General features: G+C 37.4%; 1 protein-coding gene across 2 annotated transcripts in view; it reads left to right on the forward strand.

The window, feature by feature from the left end:
- BABAM2 (BRISC and BRCA1 A complex member 2) overlaps positions 1-19,949 on the forward strand; it is a 178,035-nt gene that overhangs the window by 39,911 nt on the left and 118,175 nt on the right. For both annotated transcript variants that reach the window (XM_054818835.1, XM_054818836.1), the window contains exons 5-6: positions 11,939-12,133; positions 17,453-17,527. In XM_054818835.1, the coding sequence (XP_054674810.1) occupies positions 11,939-12,133; positions 17,453-17,527 (270 nt within the window). The remainder of the gene's footprint in view (positions 1-11,938; positions 12,134-17,452; positions 17,528-19,949) is intronic.

Below are 19,949 nucleotides of genomic sequence, written 5' to 3' on the forward strand. Positions count from 1 at the left end.
GGAGTGGCATATCCTGAAGTTCTGGTAAATGGAGAAGGAGCACTTAGATAGCTAGGTATTGGTCTTAGCTGAGAGCTACAGTATAAGCACTAGCAAAATCATCACTCGTCTTTTAATTACCAGCATTCCTGCATGGCAGGAGGGATCGCAGGCTCACCTTTGCAGCCTCACTCTTCTCTGACCCCGTGGGCCCTGGAGACTGGAAAGGCTAGAGGTGGGACAAGCTTGCATCCAATCCTGGGTGTGAGAAATAGCTGAGCAGGCTGCCAGTGAGCTGGTACACAAACCAAAACTTAGGCTGTGCCTAAACCTATATTCTGTATATAGTCAAAGCTCTGTTAGGTAGCTTTGCCAATATACCTTTTTTTTAATGGTGTCCAGCAATGGACCCCTCATGACTGAAATCTGACTGCATTTCAAACTTAGTTGTTTTGTTTCTTAACTCACTTTGTTTAATGATGTGCTTTACTTAGTTTACTGGTCCTGTTAGATACTCTCTATTTCCATCTTCCAAGTGTTCCTTCCAATTCTGTTAGCCTGAGTTTATGTGCAAACTCCTGAACTTTAATAGTGCCAGACAATTGATCTCATTATGGCACTTACCTGAAATGTTTCAAGATTTCCTCTGGAAACCCATTTCAACATCTGATGGGTCTCCAGTCCACTTACTCTGTAGGCTGTGAGAATATCCCATCAGAGATACAGTCAGTTGTTATTATTACCCTGTATATCTTGCCTTAAGGATAAGTGAAGTCTACCAACATGAATGAGAGAAAAATCCAAGATGTGAACTGTGTGGTTATGTTAGATAAACTGGGAGGGAAAGAGAGGGGAGGCCTTTGAATATTGTTTAAGGGATAGTCACTAAAGCTGCAATTATTCCTGTAGGCAATGACTCTGGTGGGTCTGTGACTTGCTCCCTCCCAACATCAGTTGTTCATATTGCGGGATATTTTCACAAGGGCAACTCACTGTCCATGAAGACAAAACAAAAGCTGCTCCTTTGCCTTGTCTTTTCTATCAGTTTTCAGAGACTTTGACCACTTTTGGAGATTTTTCACCACTTCTCATTTAAGGAGCTACCTCACCTGGCAACTCTTCCACTACCTGTTTCAAAGACATCTGCATCTAGTGGTATCCCCTCTATGGTCAGGGTTTATTACTGTTATTCCTTTTCTGTAGGAACCCCTAAAGGGATTCCTAGATTTTGTGAGAAGGATAGTTTTAGAAAGTGCTTGGAGGAAACTGTGAAACTTGTTCAGATTTTTGAGAGATGTTATATTAAAATTTGGAAAAAAAATATTATTAGAGAAACTGTCAGAAAATGAAAGGATTCTGGCCTTGATGTGTAATGGTACTGGCATAATACACTCTGCTTCCTCACAAGAACTCCAGAACACTAGGAAATGGCTTGGCTTGAAGGCAACAGCTTGTTTGTAGAAACACATTTACAACGTTTTGGTTGTGTGTCGTCCCTGTCCCCCGTCCGCCCGTCCACCCCTCCGTTTTTAAGAGAAAATATCAAATCTAGCACAGTCTTTCTGAACTAAGAATACATTTACATTCAATGTGGTATGCCTATTGAATCCAAGTTGTTGAGCCATGCTAATTCATTTTTCTGTAGATAAAGTTGATCATTGCTTATGAATATGCAAGCAGAACAGACTTTTAAATTAACTGATTACAGAAGGTCAGTTAGAAATAATCATTCTGTCTGATAATGCAGTTTCATATTTGATTAAATTCTAGACTGTGAATTCTGTTAGAATTTATAATTATACTTTTCTCCAATGGGATTAGTTTAGGTTTGGGACCCTGCAGGTTCTTTCCTTGGGGCAAAGAAATGTCTTTGCACTCAGGGTAATTTTCAAAAGATCTATTCATGTCCCCAAATGGTCAAGGGTGCAAGCTATGTTTTCTTTTTACTGGTCTAAGTTTCAGCTTGTATTTGTTTAAAAACCTCTCTATTTTAGTCACTCTTTACATGCTTTTATGTCTGTGTTTCCTTGCTGTCTTCCATCTCAGATCCTCAGGCATATCTGCTCTTTTTTGAAGATAGCTACAGAAATATAGTTCAAATTTAGTCAACATCTTGTGTCTTTTGTTTGTAGGATTAGCTTTCATACAGTTTGAGGTGAATTTTGCCATATCCCTGTATTCCCAGAAATGCAACTTTTACTTGTATAAAGGAACCAAATGAGTGTTCTTTTCTTATACTGCTTTTTTGGGAAGAGATAACTAATTTGTATTAGTCTGTCCTGGATAGTAGAGAAATAGTTTTGATTTCCAATGTCTTAATGATTTACACAGTGGTATTTTGTAAATCTTTTCTTTAGGGACTGTATTCTCAAGGCCCTGAAAGCTCTCTTATAGTACAAATGTGAAAATAAAGATGGAAATGCTGCTTGGCCAGTGAGATCCACCATGTGATATATTGATTTTAAGTTACGGGATCTTGGGAGCGGAAAAAACGGTTAGAAGAAAACAGTTCTGCATGTGCCACCCAACAATAAATGCTCAAGGGACGTTAGTGGATGCTGTCCAAAACATTAGCAGTGAAGGTTCTGCCTCCTTTGCTGTAGCTAAAATTACTTGTTTTGACAGGAAAGGAAAAACCCCAAGAACTGATAAGAGTGAAAGACTTGCTATTTAATGCTTTACCTCAAGAGTCCCCTTTTAACATTGAGAAAGTGGTCTCTTCTGTGGTCCACTGAGGGTCTGAGGAGTTGGAGCCTGTTCATACTACCATCAGTGCATGATGAGTAAGTCTTTAGGTAAAAGATGCATGTGCGTATGTCTTGTGTTGAAATTAATCTTGTCTTTGTGCTTTGTTCCTTTTACTTCCATGTCTAGTTAAATATGTACGCCTCTGGTAACAGACTCCCAAGGGTAAAAAATGCTGTGTATTTACATGGATTAACTAATGATTAGTGCACTGAATTCCCAGTCCTGGGATTTATACGTGCTGAGGGAATTATAAATTCCTTCTCAGAACAAGTAAAGGTCCCATCTGCTTTCTGAGAGGTGTGTGCTGGGAAGTTTGTAAAGGAGCAAAACTTGCTGTAATCCCTTGGCAAAGTAGGACAAGAAATACTTATGCATGCCAAGTCTTTAGGAGATTAATTAGATAGTATTGTGTTCTCTCTTGATAGTAGGCAGTTGTAGCTTTTAAGGGTCTGATTATCTTGTAAAAGGGCTCTGTGGGAGAAACAGGCAGACTTTTTCAGAAAGAGTGCACAACTTAAAAATGCTTTTCTGTGCTCAGCTTCACAGTTTCTGCATCTCCAGAGCACCCTTAATATACAAAGATGAGCCATCTCTTAACTGCTCCTACAGCAGGGCATAGGAGTAATTTGTAGTAACCTTTGGAAATTGAGTTTACTCCTTTTTGGGGTGAATGGTACCTAAAAGGCAGCAGTGCACATATTTTAGGTGAATGCAGAAAAGTGTTCTCCACGTGCCAGGTTTGCTGGGGTTTATTTTGGAGTCGCCTTGGATATGGGATCATTAATCAGGAATCACACTGTGTGGCCAGTGAAAGAAAAGAGGGAAGATAATTTTATACAAAATGTGAGGTGCTCTTCTGAAAGCAAAATTAATGTCTTAGTACGTGTTTCCTGTTCAGTATTTTCATGCTAATTCAAGGCCTTCAGGTATTTGAGATTTCAGCTAAGCATTTATAAACTATTGTAATTTCTGCATCCAGTTTTCACAGCCTCTCACTAAAAAATAAAAAATAAAAAAAATACTGACTATCCCAAGCTTTACTTTGTGCAAACTTTTTCTCTGTTACACACAATAGCTAGTAGAGCACACAAGATCTGTAAGTTCTTTGGTTGTATTTGCATGACAAAACTGCTCCTGAGTTGAACTGTTTTTATGAAATGTTAAGTTTTGATGTTTGCTTGTGCCCAAAAATGATCATTTCAAGCAGATCACTCCAGGAAGTTGTTCCAGTGGTGCTTTGGGGGAGGGGAATATGAAGAACCTGTGAAAATAAGATGACAAGTAGATGGCATGTAGGTTTACAGTGATTGATTTGAAACTGCAGCCTGTAGGATGTTTAAGTGCTGGCTGCTAAGAAACTGAAGCCTTTGAAGTTGTTATAACACTCCAGCCCTGCAAATACTGTGAAAAATATCTGTTGATAGAAAGATGTGAGCATATGGCAGATAATTATCCTGTGCCTTTTTCTGTGAGCAATTTCCCCGTGGTGGCCCATGAAGACTATAGCAAAGCAGGGACTGAAACCAGATCTCCCAGTTTCTAGACAAATGCTGTAACCACTGGACCCATCTCTCCTCTGTATTTATATGGAGCGTAAGTGCTGATATCACAGTGTGATCTTTCTCATTTCAGGTAAAAACTTAGATTGGTACTGATTTTAAGCCACTGTAGGATGCAAGTTTTGTGCATGTGGTGTGCAGAGATATAAACAAAATGCAAATCTGTACTTACATTATTCTTTATGATAATTCTGGATGAAAGATGCTATAGTAATTCATTAACACTGTTACAGGCTTGGGAGGTTTTGTTTACTGACATTTTCTCGTGAAAGTTAATTTCTTGCTTAGAAATATAAAAGTACACTAACTTAAAATAAGATCTTGCTGTTGTTTCCTGTAGTATAGCCAGGAAAAACAGTTACAATCTGTCTTCTTTAAAATCACATTCCTGGAAGATATTCTGGCAACCTGGATATTTAAACATATTTCAAAGAAAAACAACTTCAGATCAATTAGAAATTGTTATCATATTTTCTTTCTGATAACGTAGAATTATAGTTTGCTGCAGACATTGCCTGGAGTTATGAAATAAGCAATAACCTGTGAGGGAGGCTATGAATTAGCTGCTTATGGAACAGGAGGTGCATTATGTTCTGAAAAAAAGGGGGAATAGGTAATCGTGGACACTGAGTAGTTTGCATAGGTTCTTGATTAGTTTTTTTGGAAGGATAAAGGAAAGACTGCAAAGCACAAAATGTTCCAGAACAAAACTTAAATGTGATTTCTTTGCCAAAAGTTGAGTGGCATGGCTACTTTGGAAAGCTAAATTCTGCGTGTCTTTGCTAGTAGGGCTGAGAAGCTGCTTTGTGGGGGTTTTTCACTTGCCTCACCTCTGAGAACATCTCATTAAAACTGATACTGCCTGGCTGCAAATTTTCTTTGTCTCTTGAAATCCAGTCGGTGTCATTGCTATTCATTTAAATGAGTTACTGTTGAAATGGCTTAAATTGCACTCTGTGGGTGGCCTTATAATATCTTTACTCTGCCTCTTTGTACACACTTTAAGTGAATTCATTTTCTTAACACTTTGGTCGTATCTGATGGTCCAAAAACCTTTCCCTATCAAACTGCTCACTTACTTTGCAGCCAGCTCCTGTCAGGAGACAGGATCAAGAGCCAGGGAATTCAAAGATTGAATTTGCTCCCCAACAAAATCTGTGGGGTTATACTTCTTAGTGAAAATTATGCTTTCATTGAGCTTCTTTAAGTTAATATCTGGTAGATCTGCAGAAGAGATCTCCTGAGTCACTTTGGATATCTCCAATGTAGACACAGTTTAATGGATGCCTGTGGTCTACTAATCTCTGTATAATAACTGAATATTATTTTTCTATCTATATTGCCATACAGCGTGAGGTGGAGGGCAAAGTTAGTGGATGTACGTATTATTGCTTAATTATTCTAAGTTTTAGATAACTTTTTTCATTATTGGTCTAAGTTTCAGGAAAAGGTCTTTGAGAAAATAGTTAACAATTGCCGGGGAAGCTTCTGCAGAAGAATATTCAACTTCCTTATGCTGAATTACTCACAGATAGGTAAATAATTATTAGCCATCTTCTGTATGACAGTAGCTACGACTGTGTGGGCAACGATACTTCTGGAGTCTGTTTTTTATCATATGGAAGTTCTCAGTCCATTAGTTTTCCTGCAGACCATTTTGAATTCATTCCCTAATTGGCAAAATGGCGATTAGCCAGTCATCACAGATAACATTACCAGACTTTTGTATCCACAAGAAAATATGTAGTCGTCTTCTGATGCTACTAAAATAAATTGCTTAAGATGAGATAACTATTTACCTTTTTTAGAAAATGAAAGTTACACAAGGTGCAGTACGGCCAAGCCAAAAGCCAATTAAAAGGTTGAAATTAAGATCTGAAGTGTGGAGTTGCTCCTAGTCTAGTGGAGATTATGGAGAGACATGTGAGCGGTGTCTAGACAGAAGAGAATTGTTTAACTGAGCTTCCATCTGTGTGCTCAGAAATGACAGGTAAGTTCTTCCATGATATGCTGAAAAAATAGCATTATAAATGGTTGTAACCAGTCTGAGATGTGTCTGTAAGCCTTCCTATGAGATGAATGTGAATGCCAAACTAGTTGCAGTTGCAGAGTTTGAGTTCATTCATATTTGTATATTGTTGTACAGTGGGCCACTTTCAGTCTAGCTGGCTAACTTTTGAGTAGCTTGGAGAGTTTGCACTGCAGAGTTCACTTAAAGATAGCTGTTGGCAAATAAGACAAGGAATTGGATCCAAGTCTGGATTTCTTTATTTTAAATGCATTAGTGATTGTTCTATAAGATTTGATTAACTCTCTGGAAAGTCTGCAGAAATCTCATTTCAAATTAGAAAAGATTTATTGAGTGAAATATGTAACTTAGTCTGTCAGTACCCCAGTCAGTGTGCTCATTTTTTATATAAAATTAATTTAAATTGCAATTTTATAGCAATTTCAGATAAAATAACTCTTTTCAGCATGCATGTGATTTTGGTGAAATGATGTGAATGTATAAATTTTGTCAGAGACAAAATTGAAAGTCCTGGTAAGTGGAGCAAAAGGAGATTTTGATAGAAGCTACAGAAAGCAGCAAGTCTTTTGCTGTATATATATTTGCTGGTTATTCCTTTAATTGAGTTTTTCATACCTGCTAGGCTTCAGCCATCCGGCTGTAGAAAATGAGGTTATGTATGTTTTCATATTTCCAGGGTTTTCCTGAAGATGTAGTAACTAAACTTCATAATTTTGAAGTTGCATTCAGACCATAATTCTTACGCAAGATCTGAGTTTTGTGGCAAAACTTGGAGTCATGGAACACAGAAACACTGGAAGCTTGCTCTGTTCTTCTAATGTTTTAAATATTTCAAAATACTATTTTTTAAAAAGCTGTATTGGCTAGGCTTGGAATACAGCCTTCAGACAAACAATCAGAAAGTGAAGCGCACAGGCTGCTACTCCTTGTTTGTGCTCCAAAGCCTTTAGCTTAAGATTTTACTTGCTAAAACAACTTCCAAAGCCTAATAGTGTATACAATACTGCATTGCTAAATAAAATTTTATTTAGAAGATCCTTTATCTCTAAAGAAGGAGATCAATTTACTGTTGCAGGGATACTACTCTCATTGACTAAAGTGACAAATCCTTGCGTGTTCTCAGAAGAATCATGATAATGCTGAAATTGTAGCAATTAAGACATTCTACAAGGCATCAGTTTGATAAACATCAGATTCTGCTTTAGTTCGGTTTCAACAATGTATGTTACAGGTAGTTGCTTACTTTGTCTTTGATTTAAAAAATAGAAGGAAGATTAAAGAAGGTACCATTTGAAACAGAGAACAATGTAGCACGTATTTTGACATACTGTTGAAATTGGATCACAATAAAAGAGTTTAAAAGTATTTTTCAGATGAACGAACTTAGTGCTTAGGGCAAATAAGCAACACTTAAAGGTATTAAAAAGAAATTTTGTACATAAATATGTCACTATTCAAAAGTGTTTGTGTTTATAAATTTAGATCTTCTGAAAAGAACAGCACTTCTGCAAAGTTAACAAAATGGCTAGAAATGTAGTGGCCAATTGCCAAATAAGAAGCACTACAATAATTCTAAAGTTAAAAATTAATGTTTGTTTAAATCAGAACTTGTGTTACAGAAAATTTGGGTAATTGTTGTATATTTACTCTCATCAGTGAGATGAGAGTATATTTACTCTCATCATTGTCATTGATGTATGTTCTGGGTGGGTAGTTGAATTTTTCTCCAGGTGATTTGTTTTTATAACCAGTCATACGTGGTTTGAATCTTTAGTTACTGAATGAAAGGTATTTAATAAGGATCCTACACTCAAATCATTCATTTTAATACCTGTTGCTTTAAGGCAATACAGCATAAACACTCTTTTGATGCAGTGTTCTTGAATTCTTTGAAGAGAGCAATACTCTAGCTCCACACTGGACAAATGACAATGGATTTCCTCTTGCTCTTTTTTTGTTCTGTAGTATAATGTTATTTAAAAAACAAAAGGTTCGGTTGCATTTAGGTCAGTTATTAAAATATTGTTGGTCATTTCCTTTGACAGAACATTTCTATTGTGTTATACCAATGTCATTAAGAGGAAAGGTTATTCCCACTTGTCTGGCTGATATCAATATGTACTGGCATATTACATCCTCTGGCTTTCTGGAAATGCTTTATTTGAGCAGCAGCTTGGGAACAGGAAATTTAAGGTTATACACAGTCTGGTTTCAGACTGCATGATAGAAAATGTGTTTCCTAGAAGACGCTGTCTACCTGACAAATTTTCTCTAGTATTTTGTAGAATCAAATAAGCTTAAGTGGCAATAAAAGTTGGGAATAAATTTTTACTAGCTGTAGGTGGCAGACAAGGTAGAACAAGGCTTTCAGTCACTCTGTCGTGTGTATTTGAGGAACTTACGTGAACCATGTTAGTATCTCATTCATCAGTTACTCTGGAATATAGTTTACCTTTTAAGATAGGTTCTTACTGTTGAGGAGGAAAAAGCCAGAGTACTTTTACTTCAAGCCATGGTCAAATGTGGAGTCTGCGACACTGTGGTAGCTTCTAAAGGCAGAGGTTCAAAGATAGTACCTTAGCCATGCTGGGCAGCCCTTCTACCAGAATCATAGTGAGCAGGGGAATAGGAGTGCAGTTTAATCCTGTAACTGTTCATTGAACTGTTCGGTCATCCATGTAAAGCAAAGCAAATCGTGATCAGCAGTTATGTCCTGTTGTGTTTCTTAAGCTGAGCCTGTCAGTCTTGTGTGAATCTGTAAATTATGTAAACATGGAGTATTTTTCAAATCTGTACTCGAGGTAAGTGTTCCTCTAAGTGTTCCATCCACATGCTATAAGTTTTTCTTACCAAAGCAAGAACAAAGTCTGTGTTTCTGAGGAATGAGAGCACCACCTTCCAAAACTCTATTTCCCGCAACCATTTTCTTTTTCATGTGTGACAGAAATATATGGGGTTTTTATCCTAATCAATCACAGGAATGAGTGATGCTTAGACAGTTAATGCAGCACTGCCAGCCATAGTCATTCAAAAATCATGAATCATTTTGCTGAAAGTCATGACAGTGGTCTAAACCCCATGTTTATGAGATAGAAAAAGAATTGTATTTCTAAATCGTATTACTTCTGTTTGTTTGTTTCTTTTTCTGTATGTAGGTAGTGCACACACAGATTTCTTTGCCTCTGTGGTAGCTACTAACTTAAATGAGAAGGGGTGCAGGGGATGGGTAGAATGTAGCTGAGATTATCTTAAAATTGATCCCCTCCTAGACTGGGGACTTCAGGAAAAACAACGTGGTAAGATATGAGATAAAATTACCTTAGTAAATATTTTTTTTTCCTCAAAACAAGATTTTCAGGGAAGCAATACATATTTCATGTCGTTTTCACTGACAAATTAGACTTGTATGTTTTAAGTGATCATTCTGAAAATGAGAAACTCATTTTGATAACATCTTAATAGATATGACTTCAGAAGGAAACAAATATAAAGTTATGGAAAGAGAAATGCTTGAAGTATTAAGCCACCATACACATATACTGAAGTCTGTATAAAACCATTTCAAAGCGATATATCATGAACTACAGTCATTGAAGATAATAAAAATGATAAGCCTTTTTAAGGGAAATAGCTATATAGAGTTTAGGCTACAAGTAGATTTCATTGTAGACCTGAAGGTATGATGCTTGGTGACTAACTGATTAAGCTTTCTGTCTGTGTTTCCAGAGTATCAGAAGATAAAATTAGTACATAACTCTTCAATTTCTTTTCAGGTCAGAACTATGGAGTCTTACCTTGATAAGATACTCTGTTTCAGCTTGAGCTTTTTCTGAACCTCTTCATAGAATCAACAAATAGCTGAGGTTGTAAAGAGCCTTTAGAGATCATCTAGTCCAGTCCCCTGCCCAGGCAGGGTCAGATAGAGCAGGCTGTCTAGGACCTTGTCCAGTCAGGTTTTGAATATCTCCAAGGATGGAGACTCGAAAACCTCCCTGTGCAGCCTCTTCGCTTGTATTTATTAGTTTTGGTTTTACACAAAATATGAATAGCTTGTATATTTCAGGGGATGTGGTTTTTATCCAACTTCATTTACTAAACCTGGGTTAAGAAACGTAATTTTTTTATGTGTTTGAATACAAGGCAGTCTTAAGATAGCTACTTCAAAGTACAGAAATATTTTGTGTCCTTTCATTGTAGAAAATGATGCATACCAAAGCAATTTTTCCACTGAAGAGGTAAAAAAGGGCTAATGCTTTTTTTGTCCTTGCCGAAGAATGTAAATTATGCATATAATTTATTTATGAAATGTCTCAACTTCCAGGACAAAAGTAACCATGCCATCTGTTACTACTTTGAGTTCAGATACTGATAAGTAATTTTATTTGAAGCTACTATATTATATCTGCACTTAGTTGTAAAATACAGACATCTTTACCAGTTCTAAGGATCTTAATGTTAACTGTACAACCCATGCAGTTTAAAATCCCGTTGCAGCTAGTTTGTTGTCATATGTCTATGTGATACACAGAATAACTTCACTTACACTTAAAGCTGACCAAAAGCCTCATGACTATGTTAACATGCCCTGAGGTTGTATCATGAAGACCTGTTGAGGACCTAAGTAGAAAGCATATGGGCTTTTGCATCAGAACTGTCTCACGTCCTGTCAGCATGGAGTACAGGGTGACTTCTCATCTGCCCTTACCACAGATCTGTTCTAGGTCAACCAGATGTAGGCATGCAACATTGATTATGTTAGGTATGGTGTGCAACGCAGAAAGCCTTCCTGAATAAAACTTACAGTGCATGGAAGACTGGTCTAAGCCAATGTTAGAATAGTTAAACTGGGAGATAACATTGCTACTGTGCTACTGACACAGTTATCTTCATTGTATTAACTTTTTAATTTCTGTTAACTGGGTTTCTTGATTGTTTTCAGTTTGTGTGCCAAGGTTTTGGTAGTGGGGGGTGGGTGGTGGTGGGGAGCTACAGGGGTGAATTCTGTGAGAAGCTGCTAGAAGCTTGCCCTATGTCCGTCAGAGCCAATGCCAGCCGTCTGGACCCACCGTCCAAGATGGATCTGCTGAAGAAACAGTCAAGGCAAAGTAAAGCACGAAGATGAGACACCAGAAGAGAACCCATTTGCTCCGTCACTGTCAGTACTATATCTGCTATTTGAATAACGAAGCAGAATAGTTTCTGTTGTTGGTGTCACTTTGGCATATTCACTTTACAACTGCTTTTTGAGTCAGATACTGTGCAGGGTTGTATTTGTTTGATCCCTGTATGTTTCATATCAGTTTCAGTTTTTTGAATTCAAACTTTTCAAGTTCTCAGATGCATTCAGGGAAGAATGGAGTGGTAATGTGGGCCTATCTGTGCCTAATAGTATTAGTTTTCTGGTACACCCCTAGAAGGACTTTTATTTGACATTAAGGCTTGCTTTTGCTGTTTGACCTGGGTTTATTCCAAAGCACGATACAACCTTTGCATTTAATTTTATGGTTTAGCTTTGTCACAAAGCTTCCACATGCATATGTGCCTTTGGTATCTGTTTGGAAGGAGGAGTACTTGTCTTATTGCTGTAAATAATTTTGGTCTCTGTTCTTTTCTAATTCAACAGAATTTAGCTTCTTGGAATCCTGCAAACCCAGAATGCCTCCTGCTTGTTGTGAAAGAGCTTGTGCAGCAGTATCACCAATTTCAGTGCAGCCGATTACGTGAGAGTTCTCGTCTCATGTTTGAATATCAGACTTTACTCGAAGAGCCCCAGTATGGAGAAAACATGGAAATCTACGCTGGCAAAAAAAACAACTGGGTAAGCTATTAAGAATATTTCTGCTAAATGCTTTTAGTGATCCTTTCATTTTAATAATTATAGCTCTTGCCTTGGAAAACTTGAGTTGTTTCTGTGGATCTCCATGCTTTATGTTTCCAATGTAGAAAACTTCTATTTGACTCCAGCTCACTTTTTATACTCCCTATTTTGCACATTGCTGTCATTCTACTACCTTGGTTGAACCAGATTTCCAGATGGGTGACTGTTTTTTCAACCTGATGTTGGTTCATCTTATTTCTAGATGAAAAGTCTGTGAAGTATTTTAAGGGCACGGCACAATATTATGTGGAAGGTTGAGTTAGCTCTGAAGATTTGAGAGGCAGAATAACAGTGTTGGTATGACACCCTGCCCAGGCAAATCAGCCTGCTTAGGGGTAGGATGTATTAGGGTGTGGTTCCACATTATGATTGAGTTTAATTGGTAGCTTTAGCTGCCTATATCTCTCTGGCACTTGTGTAAGCTGAGATGAGTTGTTTTAGGAACCTTAACTGGAGAGTAAAAAAAAAAACCAAAACAAAAAACAAACCCGAAACAAAACAAACAAACAAACAAACCACCACAACCAAAAACCCCAACTAATTTTCTGCAGAAGGGTAGGAGGTGATGCGATGGGCTAGAGCACTGATTTTGTAGGGCCATGTCTTCATATGAAAATCAGACATTAAACTGGCTTATCTGTTTCCTGAAATTGTATCCTATGCCTGGGAAATGTGCCATGCTGTGTGGAAACACTCTATGTATACCATCTCTGCCTCCTAAAATGAGGCTATTGGCAATGTAGACATTTTGGTTAGTGTGTGATTTGAATTTTTTATTTTTTTTACTGATCTCTGCCACAGAGTAAGCTTTGCAAAAATCAGTTTTTTCCACTGATAATACATTTATCATGGGAAGTTTGGAGTAAGATATATCAGGAAATATCTAATTGTGTTTATACTGAACGTGTCCTCCTGTTGCTTTCAGCAATAGCGTGCTCTTAAGATATACTGGCCTTCAGAAGGATCTTCTGAAATAGATGCAGTCTGAAAATGGATGAAAATTCAGCATTCCTGTTATCAGGGCCTAGAACTCCACTTTATGTCACTCTAATCATCCTGAAGTTACATGTGATGCAAGGATGTTTACAACTCAGAGTACTTGTATATTCTATATATCTGTTTTTCTTTTCTTAGACAAGCCATCTAGGTTATTTTAAGCCAAGTAAAATTTTCTTTATCAGAGAATTTCAGATCTCTTTTTTTATGTTTATAGATCAGAATATTTCATTGCAATTAATTTGTTCTTAAATGGTATTCTCTATAGCTTGCATCACAAACAACTTGCCACATCTGTAAATACCATCAGACTGGCTTATTGAAATGCAGAAAGCTTTCTGAACTGTACTGAGATTTTTATCATAATTTTTGGCAGCTGCCAAAATTCTACTCAAGATTGTAGAAAACTGCGATTTTTTTTTTCCCTTTTTTATGGGAAAGTCATATCTATTCAAGCCTTTTGAATCTCTCCTCAGTCTTTGGTGACTGAATAAAGAACTTCTTTACATTTGAAATGCTGTCTTAGTTAAAAATATTCCAATAAAATAAATCCTAAATACATTTTGAGGCAAATCCTTTTAATCATTGCAGAGCTATTTGAGGTTTCTATAGCCTGTGCTTTGTTTTCAAAGTTTACATTCTCTATCAAGAAGACTGAGAACCTTGTTTGGAGATTCTGTGCACCCATTATCTACATAACAGAGGCTGGTTTATGAGTGTCCTAAAAGTCAAAACTATGAAACTAACTTGTGTTGTTCTCCTTCCTGTCTTTTAAAACTGTCTTGTTAGTCTTGATGATCAGCACAATAGCAGTGTTTATCTGAAAAGCAAGATGTAAACTGCATGTTATCTCCTCTGCCTAGAGATCATTGAAATTCATGTTGTTGCTGTCTCGCAGGAATTGATAGTAGCTCAGCAAACTTCTGAAATAATCATCTATGAATGAACCTTGCACGGTATTATGAAAGCAATCATCTTAAGTGCATGAGTTAAAAAAAAGTTTGAAGAGGAAGCCTGAATTCAGTGCTGTGTCCCAAAATGGAACATAAATTTGCTTTTGTACCTTTGTTCCAGTATCTCCAATTTCCTAAAGTCATCTCCAAGATCTATGACAAACAAACAAACTGTTATCTAGCTTATTAGCTTCATGTTAGTAGAGTACCAGCTGATACAAATGCCCATTAACAATCTGATCTCTCAGTGCTGTGGCCAGAAATTCAGCTGACCCGACCCAATGCCTGTGACCAGCTGGTTGGGGTTGGGCAGGCGAGCACCATGGACAGGGACTGCTCCCTGCCTGTCCAGGACACTTTTGGAAGAAATACATTACAAAAGAATCTTGACTGAATGACATAAAAGATCTAGACTGCAAGTGCTTGCTTACTTCCACATTTTGGAGCAGCTGATGTTTTGATCAGAGGCCATTCATCTGTTCAGTGACCATCCCAGTTCATCAGACTTGATATTTTACCAGAAATAATTTTCTGGATTTTATGGCAAATGTTGTATGGTATCTTTTTGGAAGTGAAGTCCAGATAAGAAGCACTGTCTATAATATCCATTTCTGAATAAAAAGTGAGTGTCATCAGAGCAGTCTTTGTGTTATGCATGCACAAGAAGTCAGTGATTTTTCTGCCTGCATAAGTAACACAGCATCAGAAAGTTGGCGTCTGTCCTCACGAGTAGCATCATCAGGAAAGGTTTCAGAGCCTGGCTTCAATTTAATATATACTCACCTTTTGCGCGTAGCATTTCTATGTGTAATTGCTTTGCCTCCGTTGCGTGACTACCAGGGACAAATTTTAAGGGCAATTCTGAGCTAGCTGGCAGTTGGGTGGATTACAGCCTAACATCATACAAACCCTTCTGGCAAATTATATACCTGGCAAGATACTAATGGAAAGATTTTGGAAAAAACAAGATTCAAGATCTTGTTTTTTCTTGTTTAGTGACTGGAAGGTAGAATGAGTTATCTTAGTTCATGCCTCATACATATACCAAGAAATAAATTGGCACTGATATTAGGGTTGCTTATTGTACATCTGCTGAATACAGCATCTTTGTCTATATGTGCTTAGTTGCTTGGGGTGAAATCTTTGCTTAATTTAGGCATAAAATAATTGAAGGAATTCATTTCTGTAGAATTTTTTTTCTTCTCAGTTTTATTTCATGTCAGTACCACAGAAGATAATGTGCTTAGCAAACAATCGCTTATATTCCTCAGCTGCCCTGTTTAGCAGCTTGCCATTCATTTTGGAAAGCCAGTTTCCATTGACTTTGACCTGCAGTACTCTCTGAGAGGCTTGTGCATCACCAAACTGGTTTCCTTCAGTATTTTATTCAGCCAATTCCTTTCTGAATCAATATGCATAGCAGTTGATGTGGTCCATCATTACGGAAGCTTGTGGTCTGGTGGTATATGGCCAGTGACAACCTTCATGTTTTCTCTTACGCTGAGCTCAGAGCAATTCATAGATTAGCACAGCTAATCGAGGGGAGAGGCAAAAGTACTGACTGTTTTGCAAAGGCATATGGCAAATTTTCAGGATCGGTACAGGTGACTTTGAATGCTTTCCTCTTGAAGAGCCGTAGCCTTTGGCAAGCTATCCCCATGGCTATGTGGAGTTCTTGTGATAACACTTACTAAATGTAGTAAAGCAGTGGCCCAAAAGTTACCTTTCTGACATCTGCATTGGGTTATAAGCCCTTCAGTAATGAGGGGTCTGAGCGCTGGCACAGGTTGTCCAGAGAGACTGTGGAATCTCCATCCTTAGAGATATTTTGACGCTGTCTGGACATGGTCCCAGACAACCTGTTCACTGTCAAGATTCTTTACATCTCTTCCATGGGTCACTGCTGTATTTTATAGAAAGGTTGTTTCCATTGTTTCAGATGTATTACAGGCTTTTGCTTACCACAAGGTATAGCTGTACGCACAACAAATACAATCCTGTTTAAATGAAGTATAGGATTTACATTCACACTTTTAATGAAAATTGCAATATGCGCATTCACCATAGATGCATGTGCACTTTGTTAAAATTTGTATATTGGACCTTTCTTGTTTAAAGTATTTTTCTTCTTGCTTCGTCTGGCTATGCAAAACATTTAAAATGTTAAAATGAAAATTTTGTACAGATAACTATGTTCAGGAAATAGTGAAGTAGTACATATATGTTACTGTGGGAGAACGAATGCTGCATATTCACACAGCTTTGATTTGTCCCCTTGCCTGTTAAAATTAAGTACTGTTTTCTTAAAAAATCGTTTGTCATCATGTAAGTGAGTAGTGTATAGGGCAGTGTTAAAACTGGAAAAAAGTTTTGCTACCTTGTCTTAAGATATCATAATTTTTTTTTTTTTACTTAACTACATAAAACTAATGTTTAATGCTTTTTGTACTGCTAATTCAACATTACAAATATAGCTGCTGTATGGCTACTTTATTGAAATAAAAAATATAGATGACAGAAAAATAATATGGAGGAAATCAGGCAGGCATTTGTTTTTCAAAAAGAACCAACTTCATTGCTTCATAACCAGGTGGACAACGTCTGGTTTTAAGGAAGCGCATGAAACAGAAAGGATATCCTTCCCATTTCCTTTGCATACACTTTATGCATAAAAAAGAGCAATGTGTAGAGGATGCTTGGCAAATTTTCAGTAAATGGTTGTCTAGGTGTTGAGAGTCACATAATTCTGAAAACAAATTATACAAAATCTTCTACTTCAGTTCTTTGCTCTATGTTTATTCAGAGGACACTTTTGATACATTCTCACCTTACTCAATACAAATTGTCTAATGTATACCTGCAGTGTTTGTGAAGATGCCTCTATTTTATCTATACGATCTTATAAATTTGTCAGCTTTTTAGCTTTGCTTTCAGACCATTTGCAGGTCTCACTGGACCTTTGTCCGGAAATGAGTACAGCCAAGATACAGCTATATTTAGGACCTAACAAAGTATAGTCTGATTTTTGCCATGCACATTGTTGTATTCTGACTACTTTTTGCTGTTGACTTACTGGCAATGATGTTTTATGGTTTTTAACGTGTTTTTCTCATATAACATCTGTGAAATCTGTAAATTTTTTTTTTTCTTTGTCAGTAATTCCATTGATAAATGTTATTTTAAACCTCAACCCGTCTGTTTGGTATGAGCTCTTACACATTTTTATGGTTAATACTTCATCCTCAGAATGTTCAGCTTGTGGTTCTGTTTTAGACACCAGGTCTCACTAGTGTTACCTTTTCTTCCACAGACTGGAGAATTCTCAGCTCGATTCCTCTTGAAGTTGCCTGTAGATTTCAGCAATATTCCTACATACCTTCTCAAGGTAAAATGAATATCTAAGTTGACAGTATTTGGGGGACAGTATTGAATTATTGAAACGTTCTTAGTAACTATTTTGACTTTCCTGCCTTCCTCCTCTCCAAGAGTTTGAAAGTCCCCCATTTCTAAACCTGACTGGATTATGTTTTGGAAAGTTGATGTTAGACATACTATTGTTTTGCATGCCATTTTTCCAGGTAGTAAATATACACCTATCACTCTAAAGGACCTTACAGGATTTGGGTTGTTGTAAAAGATTGCATGCAATGCAGATGTTCTGGGTTTTAGACAATATGATAAGTAACAAACTCTTGACCATATCCAAGGTATTATCTTGGGGAATAAATTTAAATATTTCCAGATAAACTCTTTTATATGAGTCTACGGAATTTCATGCTATGTGAGTGTTGGGTTTTTTAATGAATGGTCCACTTGTACCAGTAGTCTTGATAGTAGAAGCAGAAAAGAAAACTAAATATACCATTTCTTAACAGGGAGTGAAAGCAAGTACTGATGATAGGAACTAAAGGTTTCAATGACTACTTTGTTTCATTGCTTACCATAAACACTAATTTGACCAGATACTTTAGAAAGCAGGACAGTAGAGTATTGATGTGAATTGGGGAAGAAGTATTTCTTTGCTAAGAACACCACACCACCCTCACCCAAAAAAAAAAAAAAAAAACCAAACCAACCCAAAAAAACCCCAACAACTTGTGACAAACTACCAACATGGAATAATGTGAAATGAGTGGTTTTCACGGCAGGAGGACAGTTGCTCTTCCAAGCAGTTACTGTGGAAGCCTGTCTTAAGGTCCATGTTACTATATTCAGGGAACACAGTGAGAGATCTGGGGTCTCTCTGTCTATCATTACTGTCAGAATGAAGTGCCAGAACTTCTACTGCAAGGTTTGAGTCAGCTGATGTTACCAACACCCGTCTTCCCTTTAAACTGCATATCTGCCTCCTTACTCAGCTTTTTACTTTTAAATATTTGGAAAGAAGAACAGCTGCTTAATGTTTAGCAACTAATGTGTTGAGATGAAAATGTCAATGTAGATCCCATTACCTCCCCTTCATCTTACTGTTAGAACTGTCTTCAGTGTTGTTAGATCACAATTGCAAGTGTGAATCTTCAGTGTTTCTGCAAATAAGATGTCTCAAGCTAAGAACCATGAAAATAAAGGCAGGCACAACTATAATCTGACTGAAAATTTTGGTTGTAGTCTGAGATCAGCATCCTGTGATCTCTTTACCTTCTGTAGACTGTCTGCTGTTTGAGTAATGGGCCGTTCCTAACTTTCTTGAAAGCATCCAGATATTTTCAGTTTGTTCCTGTGTTCACAGTAGCAGCCCTTCTCCCAGCTGCTGTCTCATGAGGGCCTTGCCTTCTCACTTGATGGGAATGTCAGATGTAAGAGGGTTGGCCAAGGCCTTTTCAGGAATGATGGTGTTGAGAAGCAGAATGCAGCAACAGTTCACCTGGACTGTAGAATAGCTGTGATTTGCTTCTGAAAGACCCTGTGGGGAAAAAAGAGACTGAGAACGTCTAACATGAACTGTGCTGTCTGCGTCTGCCAGAATTGGTCAAGAATTTCAGAACGTGTGCATAGCCAGTATGTTCAATAGTTCAGTTACAGAGTCTTATACCTCTGCTCAGCCTCTGGAAAAATTACATGACTTAAAGGTTGGAAGGTGGTGTATGACTTACGTACGTAACTGTCATCATGTAGGAACCCTGTGATGGAAACAGATTCTAATTTTGTTTCTGAAGAGTAATGTTTTAATGCATGACAGCATACTCCTCCTTACTGTAATTCCCTATCATGTTCATTAACCATCTTCCACTTTCTTTAAGCAAGGTTGGTATACTGTGGATAAATCATCAGTGCTCCACAACTGCTTCCTGGAGCGTTGTTCACCCTGAGTACTGAATGATTCATTAGTCGGAAGGAAAGCATGTATTTATTTTGAATGCATATATAGACTGTGTGATGTAAAGAGGCATGCACAGAAGGTAGCAGAATCAAGGTTTCCCATTCTACCTTTATTTTATTTCTAAACTCTTAATGTCTTAGCTTTGAGATTTTTGTACTGATGAAATACCTTTCTTATGCAGACTTCCACTATGCAAACTGACAGGTTAACTGTCTGTTGTAGGAAGGTGGTGTGTAGTCTGGATGAGTAGCCACAGGAGAAGAAATATTGTTTTATTCCAGTGGTGTCTGCTGATGGCAGAAGAATGGCTTGAGTTGGGCTCCAGCATGGATTATGACAGAGTGTGCTCTATAGCAGGCATGGGTCTTTTACCCCTGCTGCCTTTAGCTCCTTGTATTCTGACATTATCAGCTACATGAATGTCATCTCATATGACAACAATATAAAGGCAGGTAGAATTGGAACCACTCTGTTGTGGTAGAAATAA

The sequence above is a fragment of the Grus americana genome, chromosome 3 (assembly GCF_028858705.1).
Source record: "Grus americana isolate bGruAme1 chromosome 3, bGruAme1.mat, whole genome shotgun sequence".
Taxonomy (NCBI): domain Eukaryota; kingdom Metazoa; phylum Chordata; class Aves; order Gruiformes; family Gruidae; genus Grus; species Grus americana.